The sequence below is a fragment of the Peromyscus maniculatus genome, chromosome 10 (genome assembly GCF_049852395.1).
Source record: "Peromyscus maniculatus bairdii isolate BWxNUB_F1_BW_parent chromosome 10, HU_Pman_BW_mat_3.1, whole genome shotgun sequence".
NCBI classification, from domain to species: Eukaryota; Metazoa; Chordata; class Mammalia; order Rodentia; family Cricetidae; genus Peromyscus; species Peromyscus maniculatus.
The window spans coordinates 84,862,297-84,884,423 of record NC_134861.1 but is presented as its reverse complement, the minus strand read 5'-3'; the positions used below and the strand labels follow the sequence as shown (position 1 = coordinate 84,884,423).

General features: G+C 40.0%; 1 protein-coding gene across 1 annotated transcript in view; it reads left to right on the top strand.

The window, feature by feature from the left end:
- Window positions 1-3,636: 3,636 nt before the first annotated feature.
- Ankrd17 (ankyrin repeat domain 17) overlaps window positions 3,637-22,127 on the top strand; it is a 140,714-nt gene continuing 122,223 nt past the window's right edge. Inside the window, 2 exon segments of the mRNA XM_006991673.3 lie at window positions 3,637-3,810; window positions 3,812-4,193. Of these exon segments, the coding sequence (XP_006991735.3) occupies window positions 3,734-3,810; window positions 3,812-4,193 (459 nt within the window). The 5' untranslated portion in view covers window positions 3,637-3,733.

Genomic DNA, 22,127 nt, shown 5'->3' with positions numbered 1-22,127 from the left:
TTGTGTGGGATGGGTTTCAAGGCTGAGGGCACACTGAACTAGCAGATCAGGTTCACAGTCCTTGTCTTAGTGGTCTTGTTTCCTCTCTGGAAAGCAATTTGTCCACAGAGTGTGTTAGAACTAAACAATCAGGACTTTGGAAGATTCGGTATTTCAGTTAGCACAATTCTGGTGAAATTTTAGTTGGCAGCTGATCATTTTGATGTTTAGGTGAATGTGGTTTAGAAGCCAAAAGCAGAGATAATTTACTAATCCGATGCCTTGTGTTCCTACATGTATTGCATGTAGCCAGCAGTCTACCTAAGTTAATAAGCTATTACCCTGGCATTGTATCTGGAAGTGTAGGGGTGGAGAGTTGAAGATAGGGGAAAAAAAAAGTATCACTGGAAAAGCCTGGCCCAATCATTTCATGCATCTCTTGATGAACATACACACAGTGTTCACAAAATCTGACAAATAAGCTCTAGTGTGGAACCACCCACTGACGTGAGATTTGAGGGCAAGGAGACAGATAACTCAGCTGCATTATCTCTAAATTTATTTCTTAGTTGAAAGTTTTGGAGGCAAAGGCCAAACAGAAATACTTAGTTCTACGTTTGGCTGACTGAAGAATAGACATTGCATTGCAACACAATGCTTGTCATAGACCAACCCAATACCTATCTAACATATTGTTCTCTTAGCAGTACTCCATTCCTGATACATATTTTCTGCATTATGGTTAATTTTAGTTCCTAATACATAAACATTCTCAAACCTCAAGTTTCTTTACTAGAAGTACAAAAAAAGGGTGTTTCTAACAGGGGTGGCCCTCTTGTTACAATAGTGCTTCTAGAGCTACTCAAACTCTCTCTTCCGATTCTGAGATCAGCAGCAATATGGTTTCAAGGTTACACGCTCACTGGTTATCAGGATAGCGGAACATAAGCTCAGTAGGACTCCATCAAGCCTGAAAATGAGCATATTGCTGCCATTCGTACCTTTTCTAGAACCCCATCACTTGGACATAAGAACATGAAGAAAACATGAGATTTAGTTTATCTGTGTGCCCAGGGAGAAATTAATGGCCAGCCGGTATTGCCTACACAGCTACCAAAGGGAGAAATATATATATATATATATATATATATATATATATATATATATATATATATATATATATAAATACAAAAACTATTTAAAAATAGATAAAAGCCATGCCAGGGATCTGAGTATTGTAATAGTTTGGCCTTATCTGACAAGTCCCAACAAGATCATAATCTCATTTCTAAACAATAAAGCAAGATTTTCTTCCCAAGTAATAAAACTACATTAGAGAGCAATTTTGATAGCAGGACAGATACATCACACTACCAAGAGTTGATGAGTAAATTTTGATAGCAAAAAAAGGACACCAGATCTAACTATTTTTAAAAGAAAATCCCCGTGAAAGAATGAAACTGGGTAAAAGTTACAAAAAAGAGCCACAATTTGTGAAGGACTAAAATCAGAAAAAAGAGGGTGGGGGGACTTGAACTGGAATATAGCTGGAGAGTTGACCTTGCGAAATGGCAAGGAGTTCTGTCATTCTCTCAACACTGACAAAAGATCAGCACATTTCTAGCATCTGGGAAATGGAAGGAATTTGGAGTCAGTGGCCTTAGTCTTCTTGTGAAATGTGAAGTCAGTCATATAATGCAATGGGGCTGGGATTTAAAGATTGCAAAAGGTATTCAAGTGGAAAGTGAGTCAAAGGTGCTGCAGAATATATAAAATGGACAAGATCCAGCCCAAACCATACAACCTAAGATTGTGAGATACCTAATAGTTTTTTTTTTCTGCACCAGAATTGAACAAACAGTAGAAAGTAGCAGGCAGATGGGTAGCATGTTGTATGTATATTTACACAGCACCCACTATCCAGAGCAGCCCCTGGAAACAGAGCTTGATTTCACAGATTACGCACATAGTAGGCACATGATGAGTTTTTGCTTGAATGAATTGATTTAGTCATCCCCAATTCTTCTGTGGTACTCAGTAGAGTACTGGCAACTGCCCACATTTCATATGGTATGCTAGTGCTAAAAAGAAGAAAATGAAAAAAAAAATCAGGCACTCGGCTAAACTTAGCAATCTTAAAATGGCAACTCTGTCAGTTGAGGCATTCATTTTTTATCTCGTGCCAGTACATCTGTCTTTGATGTTTGCTTCCTTTTCCTTATGCCACTACTCGTACTAGACCAGAAATGGCTAATTCCGAGTTCAATAAGCTATATAAACACGACATGGTGGGTGTACAAACCTGTATCAACTCAGCTCTTGGGAGGCAGAGTAAGGAAGAGCGCCAGTTCAAGGCTAGCCTGGGCCACACTGGAGCCTGATTCAAGAGGAAAGCAACATTTCAAACGGTCTGCATGTTATTTTTTTTTCAGGTACTTAAACTGAACTCAGAATCCAGACCGAGAGATGCATTCCATTAAACTGAACTCAGAATCCAGACCGAGAGATGCATTCCATGCTGGCACAGCTCCCTAATTCACCTCTTCAGAACTCTATGGTCTTACGGCTCCGCTAAATTCCGATTACAAACGTGTCAAACTCAGGTTCAGGAAGTTTATGATCGAGACCAAACTCTGGCGACGGAGCCGTCGTATAAAGTGAGGACATGACCGCTGCAAGATACAGTTGAGGGGACGCTCAGTTTCTTTTGAACCCGATAGGAGTCTCTCTCCTTACACGAAGTCACCTCTGAAGATCCCAAGCCCTCGGAAGAAAATGGCCAGGCCAGGCAGGAAAGTCTGTCCAGGAGGTCGGTCCGGGGCGAGGTCCCACCTCCCGGATCTGGGAGCCGGGCCTCCCTCCCACTTAGCATAGCTGCTCCCCGAGCTTCCGCGCTCGCCCCTCATCCCGCCCGGGCCCAATTGCTCTCCATTCCGCAGCCAGGGCTTCCCTAAAAACCACCTCCTCCAACAACAACCCTCCCGGGGGCAGGGGGGGGGGGTGGGGGACGACGACCCGACTCGCTCCGCGCCCGCCAAACCCGCACTTTGGACCGGGAAGCCACGATCGGCGCCGCGGCGCTGGGTGATGGCGTCACCGGCGCTTCCGCCTGCGGCTGCGTTCTCATCAGAAGCCAGGAAGGAAGGAAGGAGGAAGGGAGGGCGGGCTGCAGGGCTGTGTGTGTGTGCGTGCGGGGGGGAAGTAGCGAGGAGAAGACAAGCCAGCCCGGCGCTCGCCCGCGGCCCCTGCCCGCCCGCCTGCCTGCCATCCCCGCTCAGACCCCCGTTTCTTCCCCGGCGGAAGCTACGCCAGGCACACTTCCCCCGGCGGCGGCTCCTCCGGGACGCTTGCTCGGCTTGCCCGGGGCACGGCGATTCGCGCTCCGCCTCGCCACCCTCCCCACCCCTCCCCACACACCACACCAGATCGCCCTCCCGCTCTCCCGCTCCCTCCCTCCCTCTCTCCCTCCCTCCCATCGCCAAGCTCCCCGCCCTTAGTATCGCGAGACGAGGTGAGAGCTTGGCGGAGCGGCGGCGGCGGCGGCGGCAGTAGAGGTGACCGAGGCGGTGGTGGTGGTGGTGGCGGTGGTGGCGGCGGCGGCGGCGGCAGCAGCAGCAGCAGCAGCAGCAGCGGCGGCCCGGAGCGCTGTGTCGGCCCCGGCGCGGCCGAAGTCGCGGTAGAGCGGAGCGCCCCCCCCCCCACGCCCCTCCTCCGTCCGCGCCCCCCCCTCTCACCCCGTCCTCTTCCCGCGGGGATGGAGAAGGCGACGGTTCCGGCGGCGGCTGAGGGAGAAGGGAGCCCCCCGGCGGCGGCGGCAGTGGCGGCCCCCCCCCACGGCGGCGGCGGCGGCGGAGGTCGGCGGCGGGGCTCGCTCGGCCTCGTCTCCTCGTGGGATGGTGCGAGTCTGCGACCTGCTCCTGAAGAAGAAGCCACCGCAGCAGCAGCTGCAGCTGCAGCAGCAGCCACAGCAGCCACAGCAGCAGCAGCAGCAGCAGCCGCCGCCGCCGCAGCCGCCGCAGCACCACAAGGCCAAGCGGAACCGGACTTGCCGACCCCCCAGCAGCAGCGAGAGCAGCAGCGACAGCGACAACAGCGGCGGCGGCGGCGGCGGCGGAGGAGGAGGAGGAGGAGGAGGAGGCGGCGGCGGCGGCACCAGCAGCAACAACAGCGAGGAAGAGGAGGACGACGACGACGAGGAAGAGGAGGTTTCAGAGGCAAGGGCCTGGTTTCACCTCGAGGAGGAGGGAGGAAGGGATCGTGGAGGGCCGGGGGTGGGTGGGAGGGGGGCTGGCGGCGGGGCCGGAGTTCTCTCTGGGTTTCGATCTGTCTTGGGGGGGGGACCGGGCTCTCGACGGCCCCCTTTCTTTGGCTCGGCCCGAGTCGTGAGGTGTGGGAATGTGGGGGAGGGTAACTGACACGTGGGGGTGGGAGGACCACAGAGTGCGGCGAGTTGGTGAGGAGCTGGTCCTCCTAGGATGCTTCGCAAGGCACGGTTGCTGCGGGCCGAGGGGTTGCTGCGATTCCCGGGTTGCACGTTGGAGCAGGAGGGTGGTCTCCCCGGGGCCAGTAAGGCCACCTCATTCCCGGGGCGGGGGCGGAGCCAAGGCGGGAGGGGTAAGATAATAGGTAGGAGAGTCTCTGGGGGAACGGCGGCGAGCTTGGTAGTTTTCTGTCAGTGTAAGGTGGAGGAGAGCAGTTCTGGAGGGGTGGTGAGGTGGTTGTAATGGACTCGGAGCTAAGTATTTGTGTCTGGGAGAGACACGTGAGAAGCTGTACTTTTCCATACTGTTTTGCTGCAGGGCTTTTTTTCTTCTTCTTAATAAACTGTTGTGGCTTCTGAAGTAATCTTACCTTCCTCGATTTATGAACGATTTTGGATGAACCGATCTTACATCCGTATGCATTTACAAATAACTTAGTACATAAAAATTCTGTTTGATGCTCTACGTGATGATAAATACATCATCAGGCTCTCCCTTAGTAAGAAATAATTAAAACAGATCCCGCTTTTTCTTTTCAAATACACGAAGAAGAAGCGACTGCTTTGCACCCAGGCTTGGTTGTAGTGATTGGGGAGGCCTTATGATTTGTCCTAGTGATCTGGTTTCGTAACTGTTAATAGTTTTTTCCTGGGTCTACAGACAGGCGGCGTTGTAGGATCTTGTTCCTCAAAGAAGGCCTTTTAACCCAAAAGCTTAGTGAGCCATACTGATAGCCAACTAAAACTTAGCAGTTATTAACTCTTCTGAAACTAACCCTCTTGTCAGTGCTCCGAAATGGAAGCTTTAAACATGTCAGTGTGGAGGAAGGCCACAGAGGAAAGCAGCTGTAAGAGTTGATTAAAACTTAGTTCTAAGAGCGAAGACTAATTTAATTAACCAGAACTACTACCTGCCACTTCCTTCCCCAGACATAGAGTCTGGTAAGAACCTGCTCTTGAGATAATTTCTTTCTTTCTTTCTTTCTTTCTTTTTTTCTTCCCATCTAGGTTCTGTTTAAATAGAGAAACACCTTGGAAAGGGAATGAGATTCACCTGTTAGCAATAAGACCAAAGATACTCACTTTTACCCTAGACGAAGCCACATGGTAGACTTATAAGAGTAGGAATATATACACCAAAACTTCTCCCTTCTGTTATTTGTTTGGCCTGTTGTGGTAGGTTTGATTGGGTAGTTTGTTCTGTAGGTAGTTTATTTAATTGGATGTTTTGGGATAGTGTGTTGCCCAGGCTTCATTAGAAGCATCAGAGACAAACAACAAAACAAGAGAAAGCAAAACATTAATATTGAAACAACGACGAGAAAGATGTGATGGAATCTTTTTCTGTTTTGATGCGTAGAATTAACCAGCTTTATAAATTTCAGAAGTGGGAAGCATTTCTCGTACTTCAGCTCAGCCTTTTTATTAAAAAGAAATAAGGACAGTAAGGCTTAAAACCGGTTGTGTCTGATAGCTGCAAATGTAGGAATCTGTTTTTAGAGACTCAGAACGGTGCTTTGAAAGTGATTTATTTCCTTGTGTCTCCCTTCTGACCTATTTCAAAATCTGGTGCTGAATTTCAGGTTTAGCAGCTGTGAGCAAAATGCAGTATGAAGATTTTAAGTTTTCTAACCTTAAGCTCTGGTTTGGAAAAAGGTCATATACTTAAGGGAATTTTCTGCTTCGAACTCTACATACCTAGGTAGTTTTGTCTACTGGAAGGAACGTGGCCTAATAATTCCTTGAAAATGGCTCAAGCTGGTAGATATGTTAATTTTGTAGGTTGGATTTTTTTCTTCTGAAAATAAGTATTATATGTATTAACTTTGACCAACTAAGATAGTGTTGATTCTTAATGTGTTTTGTAATGCCATCTGCACAAGCATAAGCAATAGGTTTGTCATTTGTTGAGTGAAATATGTGTCAAAGTTGAGCCATTAAAAATGTGTACAACACATGAGGAATAGGAAAGACAAAAAGGAGTAGTTTTTCTCTCTGCACTTGCCTCCCTTAAGGCTGAAAACCTTAGGGTGCTGTACACTGTAAGTCAGGTGGGTGAGTTGTGCAGTGCTTCTTTCCACTTTCATTGTCCTGACATGGCATCAGAAGTTTAATTTTCAGGACTTTGGAAATGTACTTTTTTACCCTTTCCTCCAAATTCATTGTTTTAGCTTACACAGCTTAAAAATGCAGATAACATGATTCTTGAACTAATTCTTCAGTGAAAAAAAAATCATCAGAAGATTAGAAGGGAATATGAAAGCTTATACTTTTGCAGTGTTTAACTTGAAAACATGATGGATGTGAAGGATGATTTAACATGACAAAAATACATTGGTGGTTTTGAAGAAATGTTAGCTGGATATTGTCTGTCTGTTGAAAGAAAAAAAAATGGAAGAAAAGGAAAATGGATTTAAACAACAGCTTTAAGTACCTGGTTGCAATTCCTATTTATACATTAGAGTAGGTATCCCTAAAGTGTTTCAGAACGATGGTAATGTCCCGATGTTTGCATTGTCTCAGCTGTACCTGGAAAGAACATATGAGATTGAAAGCTCTCTCTCTCTTTCTTCCCTTCTGTTTGACACAAGACCTTAGGTTTAAGTTGAAAATGTAATTTTCTAAGCTTCCAATGGGTCACTGACTGGTAAAGTTCAAAATATATTTCTGAATTAAAAAAAAGAAAAACACGTTGTAGTTCTTTTGTAGTTAAATTGAATATTACAAGAAAAAGGTGAAATTGCAAGAGTTTATGCCTTATTTCAGAAATAGCATTGCATTCTATTGAACACACTTTTGATATGAGTGGAAGGCAGCTTTTTTAAAGCAGAATTCAGAGGGAGGAAATAAAAGAACTTTTAAGTTCAAGATCAGTGTTTTTGTTGAAGAGGGAGGCAGAAAATATTAGCATGGTAAAAGTCAATCAGAATTCTACCTATATGTGTAGGAAAGGTGTGGTTTTTACATTAAGAGATACACTTAATGAAGGAATTTAGACAGTGGGCCCAAGTGTAGGCAACTACTGGAAGGATTTATAGACTTTCAGCTATAAGAAAGATAGAGTTGAGAAGGAGAGAGAAGGGAAAAATATTCAAGTTAGACTCTTGAAAGTAATTATTATTTCTTCTTCTTCTTCTTCTTCTTCTTATTATTATTATTATTATTAAAAAATGTTAGGTTCCTATATTGTAAATGCATGAAATCTCAGAATAGCCAAAAGAACTTGCCTGTACTGTTCCCAGTCCTTTTTCAACTGATATAGCATTATTTGTAAAATAGATGATCTTTGAAATATTATTGTCTTATCTTCTGTTTAAAGAGGACTTGATTAAAAACAGAACAAAAAAGGAACAGCATACAGACATGTTCAGTTAATTAGTACCAGTTCTAGGGAGAATCCAGAGTTCATTTAGGAAACCATGAGTTACTTTCTTTCTTGTAGCCAGAGCCTGTGAATAGCTGATGCTTGGATTTTAACTTCTTTCAATTTCTCTTTTTCTCTTCTCTTCTCTTCTCTTCTCTTCTCTTCTCTTCTCTTCTCTTCTCTTCTCTTCTCTTCTCTTCTCTTCTCTTCTCTTCTCTTCTCTTCTCTCGTCTCTCTCTCCTCTCTCTCCTCTCTCTCTCCTCTCTCCTCTCTCCTCTCTCCTCTCTCCTCTCTCCTCTCTCCTCTCTCCTCTCTCCTCTCTCTCCTCTCTCCTCTCTCCTCTCTCCTCTCTCTTTCTCTTTTTAAAAGACATGATCTCAATATATAACTCTGGCTGTCTTGGAACTCGCCCTGTAGACCAGACTGGTCTCAACAAGATCCTCCTGCCTCTTCCTCTCAAGTGCTGGGATTAAAGGCTTGTGCCACTATGCCCCGCAACATCTTTCAATTTCTTAATTACTCTCTTGAGTTATGAAACTTCCCTAACTTAAAATAATTGTCACTGACTGTTGAATGCCTAATAGGTGCTTTAAATCTCCTACTTATATTTATATTCTAACAACATAGTGAAAACTAGTACTTGAGTGCCCACTGTATGTGAAGACTTAGCTAATGGTTATGAGCATGGACTGTGTGTAGAGTTTGTATTCAGTTCTTTGATCTATCCCTTAACCAGTTTTGTGGTCTTGGTCCAGTTACTAACCTCTATGGCTCATTTTCTTATATGTAAATGGTGATAATAGACCCTACTTTATAGCATTGTTAAGAAAGTGAAAGGAGTTAGTAAAGTTTTCATGTTTCTCATTTTATTTTCACCATAACCCTATGAAGTGGATGCCACATTTATTTCATTATTCAAATGAGTACTTACTGTATGCTTAATATTCTGCATTGAATAAGCAATGATAAGTAAAACTGTTTTAATACATGTAAGCTAAAAATTTACCAATGAGTAAACAGATTAATAAAATGTAAGAATGAGATTAAATTACTTTTTATATGCACACACACATATGTGTATATATGTGGTTAGTTATATATTCTGTTTAAAGAATGTGAATTTCAGAAGTATTAAAATGTTGTGACAGAGCCAGTGAGATGGCTCGGGGTAAAGAGGTTTGCTGTCAAGCCTGATGGCTTGAGTTTGATCCCAGGAACTCACGTGGTGGAAGGAGGGAACTAACTCTAACTCTCGGGTAGTCCTTTGACCTCCGGATATTAGCACACCCCCTCCCCATGTTTTTTTTTTTTTTTTTTTTTAATGTTAGGATATTCATTTTACAGGCAAAGATACTAGTTTAAAATATATTTAAGTGACCTTATGAGGGATATATATATATATATAATGTCAGAACAGGATTTGACATGAGTTTGTTTGATTCAAAATATGTTCATTTGTTTATCACTCATTTATTCTTTATTGTGCTAAAAGGAATATATTTCCTTTAAAATAGGGGGTGTTGATTTGGAGTCTGGATAGAGTAAGTAGCCTGAAATTGCAAGATTTTATTTGCTTATTTTAGGGTCCCCCCCCCTTTTTCCACATCGTAGCTATATGCAACTTTTTATTAGATACTCAGAAAGGTCTGTGAATGAGACATCCCTTTATTTGCATCTAACTTTTACAAAGTGCCTCTGAGAAAGTACGGGTATCAGAGAAGGCCTGCTGTGATGAGTAGTGCCTTTCTCCTTTCTTGTGACTCTTTACCTTGAATTGGTGGAGTAGTTGAGAGTGCAGGACTGTCAGGACTAAAGGCAGAAGCTTGGTGTTGCTCCTCATGTCTCCACTATACAGTAGTGTGTGTGTGTGTGTGTGTGTGTGTTGTGTTGTGTAAGTTTTAGACTCTTACACGTTAGATTTTTCATGAAGCCACGTTTCAAGTATCAGTATTACATAAATAATCCTTGTGGCTACTTACTCTGGAAAATGTTTGGAATTTCATATCTTAAATTAAAAGAATTTATTTGTAGCTATTTATGTTGGACCCATATAAGATACTTTAATTGGGTTATAATTCTTAGTTTAATTGCCCCAAGCTTTATTGTCATCAGAAGTGTATGAGAATGTTCCAGATGTGATTTTCTTTGATATTTAATGATTTATTTAAAATAGTATTTGTATTTTCATAATTGTCAACATTGACTAAAGTTTTATGTTTTTGTTTGAATTTCCTCTTTCATCCCTTACATATTGTGCTTCTTTGTCTTGGTGATTTGTGTGTGCTATTTATATTTATGGGTATTCTTTATATTGTTCCACATACTCTCTTTATATTTTCACAATATGAAAAATTATTTTGCTTAGTAAATTATATTATTATTTTATGACTCATAAAACACTTCACACAAGAGACCTTCCTTGATCCCATATGTGGAAGATTCTTACAACTTTTCTCTTGGTACTACATGTTTTGCTTTCCAGAGGTTCCTTGGTACTCCTTTTAGACGTAGGATTTGATTGTGTTCATTTCTTTCCTACTCTTTCCATAGCCCTGCTTCTTAAAAGAACTTCAGCTTTTCCTTGTTTCTTTTTCTCCTGTTCCTGTGTTTACTAGCTGTCTTTAGTTGATCTTCTTGCTTCCCCCTCTCCACATCAGTGCACGTCCTACGAGTATTTACTTTACTGCTTTTTTGTGGGTGTATTGTTTGGAGTCTGATCTTAGGTCATTTTGTCTCCTCTTCTGTTTTGTTATATTATCTATGTGCCAGTTGCCATAAAGTTTACATCTCCTGTCTCAACTTTTGTTCTTGACAGTTGAACTCAGGCTTCTGGCCATCCAACATTTGTATATACCTTTATTCCCACACCTAATCTTTCCTTTAAGTAAATCAGTTCAAAACCCCACCCAGCTATTATATACAGCTTAAAGTAGACGTCACCAGTTCAGTACTCTAAAAGAAAAAAGAAAAAAAGTCTCGTCACCAGTTCAGTACGCTGCAAGCAAAACAAAAAAGAAAGAAAGAAAGAAAGAAAGAAAGAAAGAAAGAAAGAAAAAAGTCTCTGTTGCCTAACCCATTGTACAGTGGAGATTAGGAACAGAGTAACTGGGATCAGAGTTCTTTAGAGAAGAGAAAGGAAGCACACAACAGTCCTTGGGCCATATTCATAATGAGTTCCTTCTGGGACAGCAGTTGTGAGAGCTATATGCTGGCAACTGTGCAAGGTCCGTAGTTTGACTCATTTTTTTTCCCCTTGGGAGGATTGTTTTTTCATTGTTGTCTATGTCCTTGACTTTGTTTTTTGGGTGACTTTTTCTTAACCATGTCTGAAATGTAGTGGGCACTGGAAAGTTAAGACAACCCTGGCAACATCATTGCTTTGTAGCCCTGTGTATCGTGTGTGTGTGTGTGTGGGGGGGGGGTTGTTTGTTTTTTGTTTTTGTGGTCTCCCTTTCTCTGATACTCCAGGTATAGTCCTTGTAAACATCTGTAGATCTAAGTTCAGATCACAGATATAGTAGTTTTTACTACTCTGTTACCTCTTAAGTTGTGCTGCCTAGTAGACTCTGGCTGCTGGGCCCTTGAAATGTGGTTAGTGGCATCTAAGAGTCTGAGTTTATAATCTTATTTAATTTTTAAACTAAGTTTTAAGTAGTCATGTAGAGCCATTGGTTACCATATCGAACAGTGTAGATATAGAATATCTCTATCAGCATAGAACATTTTGTATAGCTCTTTTACCTTGCAGTGTTGACTTGACCTAGAAAAAAAATCTAATGTATATAGCTTACCAACCAAAATGACTATGCCCCAGATTACCAGGATTGAATTGTATATCTCAGGCTATGTCTGCATTTAGTGATAAAGTCTTTAAAAGAGTAATTAAGATTAAATCAGGTCCTCTAGTCTGACTGGTTTCCCTATAAAAGGAAGTTTAATTACAGACACCAGATGTGCACACAGGAAAAAAAGGCCAAGTAAAGATGAAGGAAGAAGGTGATCATCTGCAAGCAAGGCAAGGAGTCTCCTGAGAGACCAGATCTGCTGATAGCCTGGTCTTAGACTTCTAACCTTCATAACTGGGAGAAAATGAATGCTGTTTGAGCCACCCAATCTGTTATTTTGTGCTAGTGAATTAATATGCATCCTGTGAGAAATAGGAAACAGAAGGATGGTTATGGATAGCTTCCTTTGAAGAATTGACCAAGGAATTGTAACTGTTTCTTTTTGTTTGTATCCTATTGGTCAGAACTTAATTTCATAATTTAGTATTTAGTTCTTGCTATTTGACTGTGTGTCCAGATAAAGCTTGTGGGGGAACTGGCTTTATATTGCAAGAAGGACTGTGGATTTGGGGGATAATTAATACCTTACAAAGTTCTAGGATCACCTTGTCCTTTTAGGTAATAAATACAAGAGAAAATGTCTCTACTGGTTTCCTCAATTAATTTTGTTGGCCTAGCTTGGGTCTTGGTTTCTTCCTTGAAAAAGATGCGTCATTCAGGACCTGCAGTGTTTGCTATGTAGAAGGTGAGCCAGGGGAGTTTATTCTCACCCAGTCTCATGGAATGGTTTCCATTGCTAAGATGACATGGTAGGACAATGACAAGGGAGAGCATAGAACCTCCTAACCATTGTGTGTGTTGCTGCCATCCCGTGAGGCTGGCTGTTATCGTACTTAGATTTCATAGTACCCTCCTCATTTGTTCTCCTCCCTGGCAGGCACACTACCCTCTTTCCCCTCATCTCTCCTTTCCCCTTTCCATCTTTTCTCCCTCTATCTCATTCAGTCCTCATGTAACAAGTGGCTAATCTTGCTGAAATATAGGTCATTACTTGAATACTGTTCTTAGAATAAAATTGAAGCTCTTAATTTGGTCTGCGAGACTTTTGATGACTGCTCCCATTGTTGTAGTCTCATTTTGTATCCCTTTTCGCCCATTCTTATCTTTGTCATTCTGGGCTAGAAGGTCCTGGAGTGGGGTCTTTTACCTAGGCTATTCTTCCCTTGGCTCTTGACTTTAAAAAACTTTATTTTATTGTCTTATGCATATGGGTGTTTTGCCTGTATGTGTGTCTATGCACTACTTGCATGCCTGTGGCTTGTGAAAGTCAGAAGAGGGTGTCTGATCCCCTGGAACTGGAGTTATAGGTAGTTGTGAACGACCATGTGGATTTTGGGAATTGAACCCAGGTCCTCTGGAAGAGCAGCCAGTGTGCTCTTAATCACTGAGCTGTCTGTGTAGCCCCTCTTGATTTTTCTTGATTTTACCCTTCAGGTTTCAAAGTAGATTCTTCAACTCTGGATTATTGAGGGAGACTTGCCCTTCTACATCTCCTCTTCTACCTTTCCGTTTCTACCTCTAAGTTGACTAGGATGAGAAACAGAAGTCCTAGATTGATTCTTCACTAAGCTTTAGCAGTAAGTATTTCAGTGGATTTTGAAGCCTGTTTGTTAACACTTTTAAAAGGGGGGTGTGTGTTTACTTGTTTACTATGCCCAAATATCAAAGTCTTTTATTCCCGTGTCCACATCAGCATTAATCATCAGTTGACGCTTGTAAAATTGCTGAGGTTTGGTGAGGTGTGTGTGTTTGTGTCTGTCTGTCTGTGCTGGTGACATGGACATGTGTTTGTGGAGGTTCAGGTTCAGGTTCTCCCTACTGTGTTATAAACCTGGGTCTTTTACTTGAACCTAGAACTCACTGATTTAGCTAGTGTAGCTAGCTAGCTTGTTCTAGATATCTACCCCATTTCTGCCTCCTGTATGTTACCAGGTAACCAGGATTACCAGATGGGCTGCCATGCCTGCCCAGTTTGACATGAGTGTTGGGGACCCAACTCTTCCTTATGTTTGCACAGGAAGATGGCTCCTCATCCTCTAGAAATTGCTGTCTTTTTAATTGAAAAGTCCTAAGTGACTGGTTTCATGTGATTAGGTGTAATACTCTAGGCGTCTTTAATGTCTTAGAAGATAGTTGTCAGTCACTGATCTTGTTTGTCCAGAATTTGGATTCTAACCTGCCAGATATGCTCTAGAATTAATCTTTTGCAAATTGCCTCAAATATTTTTATGTCTGTTTTGATAGGATATGCATTATGCCATGATGTGTAACACTGTGAAAAGTCTAACCCATAAACACAATGTGCTTCTGTTTTTCAAGCTCTTCATATTTCTCTACTAAAGTTATGCAGTTATATAACATGTGGGGTTTTGTTTTGTTTTGTTTTTGAATACAATTTTATGTGCCTGCATGTATGTCTGTATAAGGGTGTGGAATCCCCTGGAACTGGAGTTACAAATAGTTGTGAGCTGTCGTGTGTGCTGGGGATGGAACCCGGGTCCTCTGAAACTATAGCCAGTGTCTTAATTCCTGAGCTGTCTTCAGCTCCAGGTTTCCTTATATTGCCCTACCTGTCCTGGAACTTCACTGTGTAGACCAGGCTGGCCTTGAACTCACAAGAATTCTGCCTGCCTCTGTCTCTCCAGTGCTGAGATTAAATGTGTGCACCAGCATGTCTGACAAGTTACTCAGTTTTTATACAACTTTTACACACTTATTGTGGATTGTTTTATAGTTCTTATTACTGTCATGAATTCTATCTTTTCTTTATACCTTTTAGTTACTGTTAAAATATGGACACTTGATTTTGATATTTTTATCTTCTACATGACAACTGAATTCTTAGTTTGTACTATTTAATTTTTAAATTGTCATGTTGGCTTCAGCGTATTATTTCTGTTTTGTTTTCCAATTTTTATGCCAAGTTTTTTTTTTTTCTCTTTCTCTCTTACTGTGTCAGTTTTAAGTGTCCCAAAATGTCCATTATCAGAGCTAATGGGGCCTGTCCTTGTCCTCCCTTACTGTAATGGGGCTGTGTCACCATTAAGTATAGTGCAATTTTTTTAAAGCAATATAGTGTATCTTTCTGTTAGCTCGTTTAAGTTTTGCCAGAAACAATAACATTTATCAAAATTTTTTATTAGGAATTTGCATTTGTGGGGCTTGTCTGTTTATTGGTTTGAGATAGGGTCTAGTCATATTGTCCAGGCTTGCTTCAAACTCACAGTCTTCTTGCCTCGGTCTCCTTAGTGCTGGTAATAAAGATGTGTGTTATAACACCCAACTGAAATGCATTTTGATGTGTATTAAAATGGTTATTAAGCTCTCTACTTCCCTGTTCACACGCAATGATAGATGACCTAACACTAATCTGTGTTTGGAATACTTGGTATTATTTACTATTTACTATTTTAACACATTTTTGGATTTGATTTCAGAAACATTCTAACTTACATTTCGCCCATTGTCTATTTCACTTTAGATTTATTGTCTTCTAGGAAAAACTGCTTTCTTCCTCACATCAATCTTGTAAAGATTATCTATTACAGATTCCTTTTATATTTGTTTTCTTTAAAAAACATTTTTGGATGTATGACAGTTTGCCTGCATTTATGTATATGTATCATGTATTTGCCTTGTACCCATGGAGGCCAGAAGAGGTCTTGAATCCCCTGGAATTGGAATTATGGATGGTTGTGAGCCACTATGTGAGTTCTGAGAACTGACTGACACTCAAGAGTGCTCAAAATGAGTTTGATTACTGTGCCTAGTAATTTTTTAAACTAATTCATGCTTCGTATAATAGCTAAATTTTTCTTAAATATAAACAATACTAAGTAAAATCTTACTGGTTTTAAAGTGTAAGTTCAGTAGTGTCAGGAAATTTTATATTGTTCTGCAACAGATCTCCGGAACTTTTTCATCTTGCAAAGTCGAAAGTGTACTGCACATCCATTGAAGAACTCTACATTGCCCCGCTAACATTTATGTAGACTCATGGAGGGAGCATATATATATATATACACACACACATACACACATATATTCATATATATATATTTAATGAATTGACTTAGGTGTTGCAACGCTATCCCCTCCCATGTTTGAAGTGTTACCTTTCTTTCATGTTTGTCCAGTTGAATAATGCATCAAATTGTATTTTCTCAGTGTGTTCATATTTAATATGTACCTCATTTGTATGTGCTGAAGGACCCCCCCCTCCCACACACACACACAAATATTTAGGGGCTGTAAAAAACTGAGTATGACATACCTTTAATCCCAGTGCTGAGGATATGGAAGACTGGAGGGAGGGTCTCAATCTACCTGAGCTCTAGGTTACAAGAGAGACTTTGCCCCAAAAAATAAGGAGAAGCAATTGAGACGTATGTGTCTAGTTTATCTCTGGCCTGCATATTCATGCACACCCACACAAATGTGCGTGCGCATGTACACATGAACATGTCTACACGCAGGAAAATTAGTTACTTACACTAATCAGTTTCACATGTTCTTTGATAAATAGGTAACATTTGTGAGCGGCTTATGGTTGACAAACTAATTTTATATATTTTTCATGTAATCCAGGTGTTTGCTTGGTTTGTTGGTTTGCTGTACAGGGGATTGAATGCAGGACCAAGTTCATGTTAAGTACTACTAGGTTAAATGCTCATGCTTTTTTGTTTGTTTGTTTTGGGGGACAGGGTCTTGATGTTATCCCAGACTGGCTTCATTGTCAGGATTTTCCTGCCTCAGCTTCCAGGATTGATTAGAGACAAGTACCACCATATCTGGCTCATGGAGTGGTCGTTTGTTGCAATTTTTCTTCCTCCTGTGCAGGCCTGACTTCTTTCCTTCTTCCCTCTCTTTATAGATATATACATAGATAGAGCTTTTATTAAGAAGAGCAGCAGCCGCTTGTAGTGTCCTTCTCGTGATCTCCTAGATCAGTGGTTCTCAACCTTCCCAATGCTGCAACCCTTTAATATAGTTCCTCATGTTGTGGTGACCCCCAACCATAACATTGTTTCATTGCTACTTCATAACTGTAATATTGCCACTATTATGAATCTTAATGTAAATATGTGATTTGTAGGATACCTGATATGCGACCCCAGAGGGGTTGAGAACTGCTGATGTAGATTTTCTTTGGACCTTTTACTTGACCTACTCTACTCCATACAGTTAGTGCAGGATAGACAGACTGAAATTTTGTAGTTCTCTTCAGCTCTCGTTCTGAAATCTTTTTATTTTAAAGTATTTCAATTTTATTTTACTTGAGTTTGATATTGAGTCTAAAGGCAGTATGCATATTAGGCAAGCATTCTTAGCCCTGGACTAAGATATGTCTCATTATGTTGAGAGAATAGGACATCCTTCAAAGAAAATCTTTGAGAAGTTTCTACGAATCATTACCATAAAATTGCTGAAAGTATTCAACTTAATGTTGTAATCTTAAAGGGACATTATGTTAATTTTCTTTGCTAAGTTACATAATAAATGTTGAGTGAAATCTTAAACAAGATAGAGAATAAGAAATGAAAATCTTTCTTATATATCAAGTATGTTCTTAAGCTTAATATTTTGGCTTTTCCTATACATTTTCATACAGATGCATAAATGCATATTTATAGAATCAAAGTTTGGTTATGCATAAATGAGAATATTTAAAAAATATTCCCTGAACCTTTCTTAATTAGTATCATAGAGTCTACATGTGAAAAACTGTGTGTGTGTGTGTGTGTGTGTGCGCGCGCGCGTGCGCGCGCGCATGAGCGCATGCTCCTTTTATTGGATGTGGAGTATTCCCTTGTTTTCCAGTTTGGAAATTTTGTTGTTTCTGATGTTTTTCCATTTTGATCATTTCTGCGAATGTATACATGCTTTTAGTATTATGGTACAACCTAATGTTAGTGGTGAAATTGCTACACCAGGTACATGGGGCTTTTATTAAAACATTGTTATTGTGTGTATTCATGTTACGTGTTGCCATGGTGTCTGTTTGTGGAAAGAGGTCAGGACATTTTGGTGGAGTCTATTTTCTCCACCTTTATATGGGTTCTCCAGATCAAACTTAGATTACCAGGCTTGCATGGATAGCTCCTTTACCTCTGTTGAGCATCTTGTTCCCAGGGGTCTGTTTTTTTATCTGTCATTTTATTATTCATGTCACCCAAAATTTTGAAACCGTAGTGGCTCTTTGTTAGATGTCTATGTACAAGATTGAAAGCCAGATTACAAGCCCTGTTCTAGTATTAATTTGGGGAGAATTCCATTGACTGCTTCATCCACAAATATCACATCTCTGCATATTTAGTAATTATAAATAACCCAAATTATATTTTAGTTAGTACTTACTAAGTACCGAACACAGTTTTGATTGCTTTATGTATATTCCATAATGGTAGGCCTTAACACTCCATTTTATCGTTGGTTAAGACATGCAGATGACCTTCTCAAGGTAGGATAAGTGGTGGAGCTGGAATATGGACAGTGTCCATTAGTCTGCTTCCTTAGCGCAACACCTTTGTTCTCCTGCCCCTTCCTATCCTTCCACAGCCTTTCTAGGAATTGCTCTACAAAATGAATTTTTGTATCAATTGTAGAGCCTAGCAGATTATTTCGTTTCTCATTTGGGCCTTCTTTCAGATCTATAAGAATGATTCCTTAGTCTACTTGAGGTGTAGCCTAAAAAGTGTCTTGTTAATTTTTTTTCTGTTCTATTCCATCATGTTGGTTCCCTAACCTCCATCTTAATAATATTCATGTGACTGATCTTGAGGTTGAATTTATAGGTTCTGAAGGTGATCAGCAAATCATATACTGTCTTTTCATCATTACTAAACATCATAGAAAAATACATACCCTGTGGATAACCTGGTATTGTAAGTTCTCAAATGTGAATTGGGAAGAATGTCCATGCTGCCAGGTCAATATGACATGTAAACTGAGTCTTTCAGATCCTCAAAACAGAAGGAGCCTTGTTAAACTTTTTTTTTAGTAGGGGTTGTGTGATAGATTGTATATGAAGTGTTTGTGAACTTACTAGGGTTTCTTTTCCATAAATACTATTGTTAGAAGTGAAAGGTAAGACATTTTAGAGAGCCTTGTGAAAATGTAATTATTTTTAAAGTAACGTATATTTGTGTGTGCTTGCCATGGCATACAGGTGGGAGTGAGGGGCAGTTTGCAGGTACCACTTCCCTCCTTTTACCTTGTGGATTCTGGGGTTGAACTCAGGCTTACCAGGCTTGGTGTTTGATCCACTGAGCCACATTGACTGGTAGCCTTTGACTAATTTTTTTCTTTGTAAGTTTAGAAAGAACTCTTCCTTATTTCTCTTTCCAATTTTATTTAATGTCATTATTTTACTGAATTTATGTATTGTCAGTAAAATGAATGTGCATTATTTTAAGTGGCTATGATATCACAGGCTAAGAACTTTTGTGGATTCTATAATAAGGAGTTCACAAAATGTTGGTTATTTGGTTTAGACAGGATTATTTTCTGGATTTACTAGGTCTTTAGAATTTAAATAGAAGACATTTTTAACTTCCTTTAGAACTTTAAAAATTTAATAATTCATTATATTGTTAATTTTCTATGGCTAATAAATTAGCAAAATCTTTTTTTTTTTTTTTTTGCAAATTTATTCTTATGAGTTCTTTGCTATAGGCTTAGCAAGTAAGGCTAGGGTTTGGGATAAAATGGCCAAGTATCAAAACAAAGATACCAACATGATACTTATTTAAAATTATGTTTATGTATGTATGTATTTATTTTGTATGCCTAGCTAACTCAAGTTGTTAGGCTTGGTACTAAGTAAGCTATCTCACTGGCCCTGCATATGCTGTTTGCTTGACCTCAGACCTTTAACACATGGTCCTCACTTGGTGGACTCTTCTCTCTTACTTCAATCTGCCTCCACATAACTACTTTACAGTTCAGGATCCCCTTGACCACTCAGCTTAGCTTGTGTCTCCAGGAGTATCTGAATTCTCTTAGTAATACAGTTGAAGTTGTGAATGTGCCTTAGTATCATGAAGTTCTTATCCATGTTAGCCTCAGCCTGGCTCTCTTTTATACCAAGACCTAAATATAGACTTGGTATTGTAGTGCTTTTGTCTTATACATGAGAATGCTAGTTTTTTATTCTACGGAGCCCAGAAGAACAGTCTTGCTTAAGAAAACGAGCAATGTTTAGGTTTGTGTGTCTTAATGAAATAAAAGTCCCTTTGACCTCAATACCGTAACAGAAGTTTTTTTTTTTAAATATATTTATTTTATATGTATATGATGTTTTGCTTGCATATGTGTCTATGTAACACTTGTGTGCTTGATGCCTGTGGAGGCCAGAAGAGGACATTAGATCCCTTGGAACTGGGCTTACAGAAGGCCATGTGGGTATAGGTCGTCTGGAAGAAGCCAGAACTCTTACCCACTGAGCCCCCCTCCCCCCCGAAATCGTTATGAAGATTTTAATCAAAGATAGTAAGAAAAGCAGTCATTCTAATATCTTTAAAACCAGGCATGTACTAATATTGTACTATACTTGAAGTTGCATTTAATTTTGAAATAGCCTGTTGTTTTTGCGTCTCTTTATAGAATTATTTCTCCTGGAAAGGATATGATTTGAAATTGAGCTAGTATCTTATTTTACAATCCTTCTTTAGTATTTCCTGATTGGGTCAAGTTATTATTTAGTCTCAGTTTCTTCATATTTGATCTAATGAACTTTTTAACGAGGTTTCTTTAAATCAGGATTTTTTAACTTTTCAACTCAGAACCCTTTTCCCTTGAATTTTCACATCTTCTGGATATGTATACTTAGGTACATAAAATAGGTATACAAATGAAACATTTATTGATTCCTTTGGTATACATATAATTTTATCATTTATTAAAGATGAAGGCTAATTTACATACTAGTAAGGTAGATCTGGTTATTTTTACAAAGGGGATTGAATCTTGGCTAACTATTTGATATTGCAGCACACAGTATTTTCTACATTCTATAGAATTCATTGATGGCATTGATTATATAGTCATCAGTGCTGAGAAAGCGGCTTTGTATAAATGAAGAGCACAGAGTGGCAAAAATATGTCTAGGGCCACCTCAGAAATCTTTGAAAGTTCTGCTCTAATCCAGAGTGAAAACCTTGTTTTATTTATTTATTTATTTATTTATTTATTTATTTATTTATTTTTTGAGACAGGATTTTTCTGTGTAGCTTTGGAGCCTTTCCTGGATCTCACTCTGTAGACCAGGCTGGCCTCGAACTCACAGGGATCCGCCTGCCTCTGCCTTCCGAGTGCTGGGATTAAAGACGTGCGCTACCACTGCCTGTCATTAATTTTTTTAATGATACCTTGGACAATTTATATAGTAATCTTAAAGATCAAATGTTATAATGCAGTATTACCTAAAAGACACTAATACATGCTGAAGAATGATGATAGGAAAATATTGTCTTTGTTTTCTATATATAAATATGTTTTTATGAGTCCATAAGACTTTGTAAGTACAGTAAGAAACACTTTAATTTAAAACGTATCTATCTGATAGTCCTTAGTTAGGCATTCAGTCATTGTTGGTTGCAGTTGAATGTTGTCTTCAGAACCAAGGGCTGCAGTGCAGTTGTGTCAGGCAGCGTGGTTGAAAGCTGCCAGAAACATACTGGATTCATCCTGTATTTGTTTTTAAATCTTTGTTGTTGTGCATTTAGAACTTTGTTCTTTTGGGACAGCATCTTATCATATAATACAGGCTGCCTTGGAACTGCCTTCTGTAGACCTGGCTGGCCTCAAACTTAACAAAGCTCCGCTGGACTGCCTCCCAAGTACTTATATTGAAGGATTGTAGCCTATGCCTATTTTTCCTTGTTTTTTGTTTGTTTGTTTGCTTTCCAGAAACTGTTGTGTTGCTTTTTTCCCCCCCTCAATCCACACATTCAGTTACATGACCTGTAGAATTGTGACTCACAGATTAAGAAGCTGGACTTTATAAAGAATGAAGATATTTTACATAGTTGATTTAATACATGGTTTTGCATGTTACTTGCTAACTTATTTTCACCTTAATCCATATATGAAATTCTGGAACAAAGTTGGAATTATTCTTTTTTATTCAGAAACAATTCTCTTTAGCTTTCTTAGGTTGTGGTCAGCTGTTTCCTTTCCTCTGCCCCTAGTAATTATGTAAGTTACCTACAGAAATTCCCATAGGAGGGCTATCGGGAAACCTTTGAGAGTCTATATCTGGTTAGAATGCTTTATTTATGTGTGTGTATGTGTGCATGCTGTCTGAGTGCACACGTGCCATGGTATGGGTGTAGATGTCAGAGGACAACTGGGAAGTGGATTCTCTGCTGTTACATGACTTCCTTGGCTAGAACTCAAGTCATGAGATGTACCCAGCAAGCCATCTTACCAGAGCCAATGAGTCAATTTTAGTTTTACT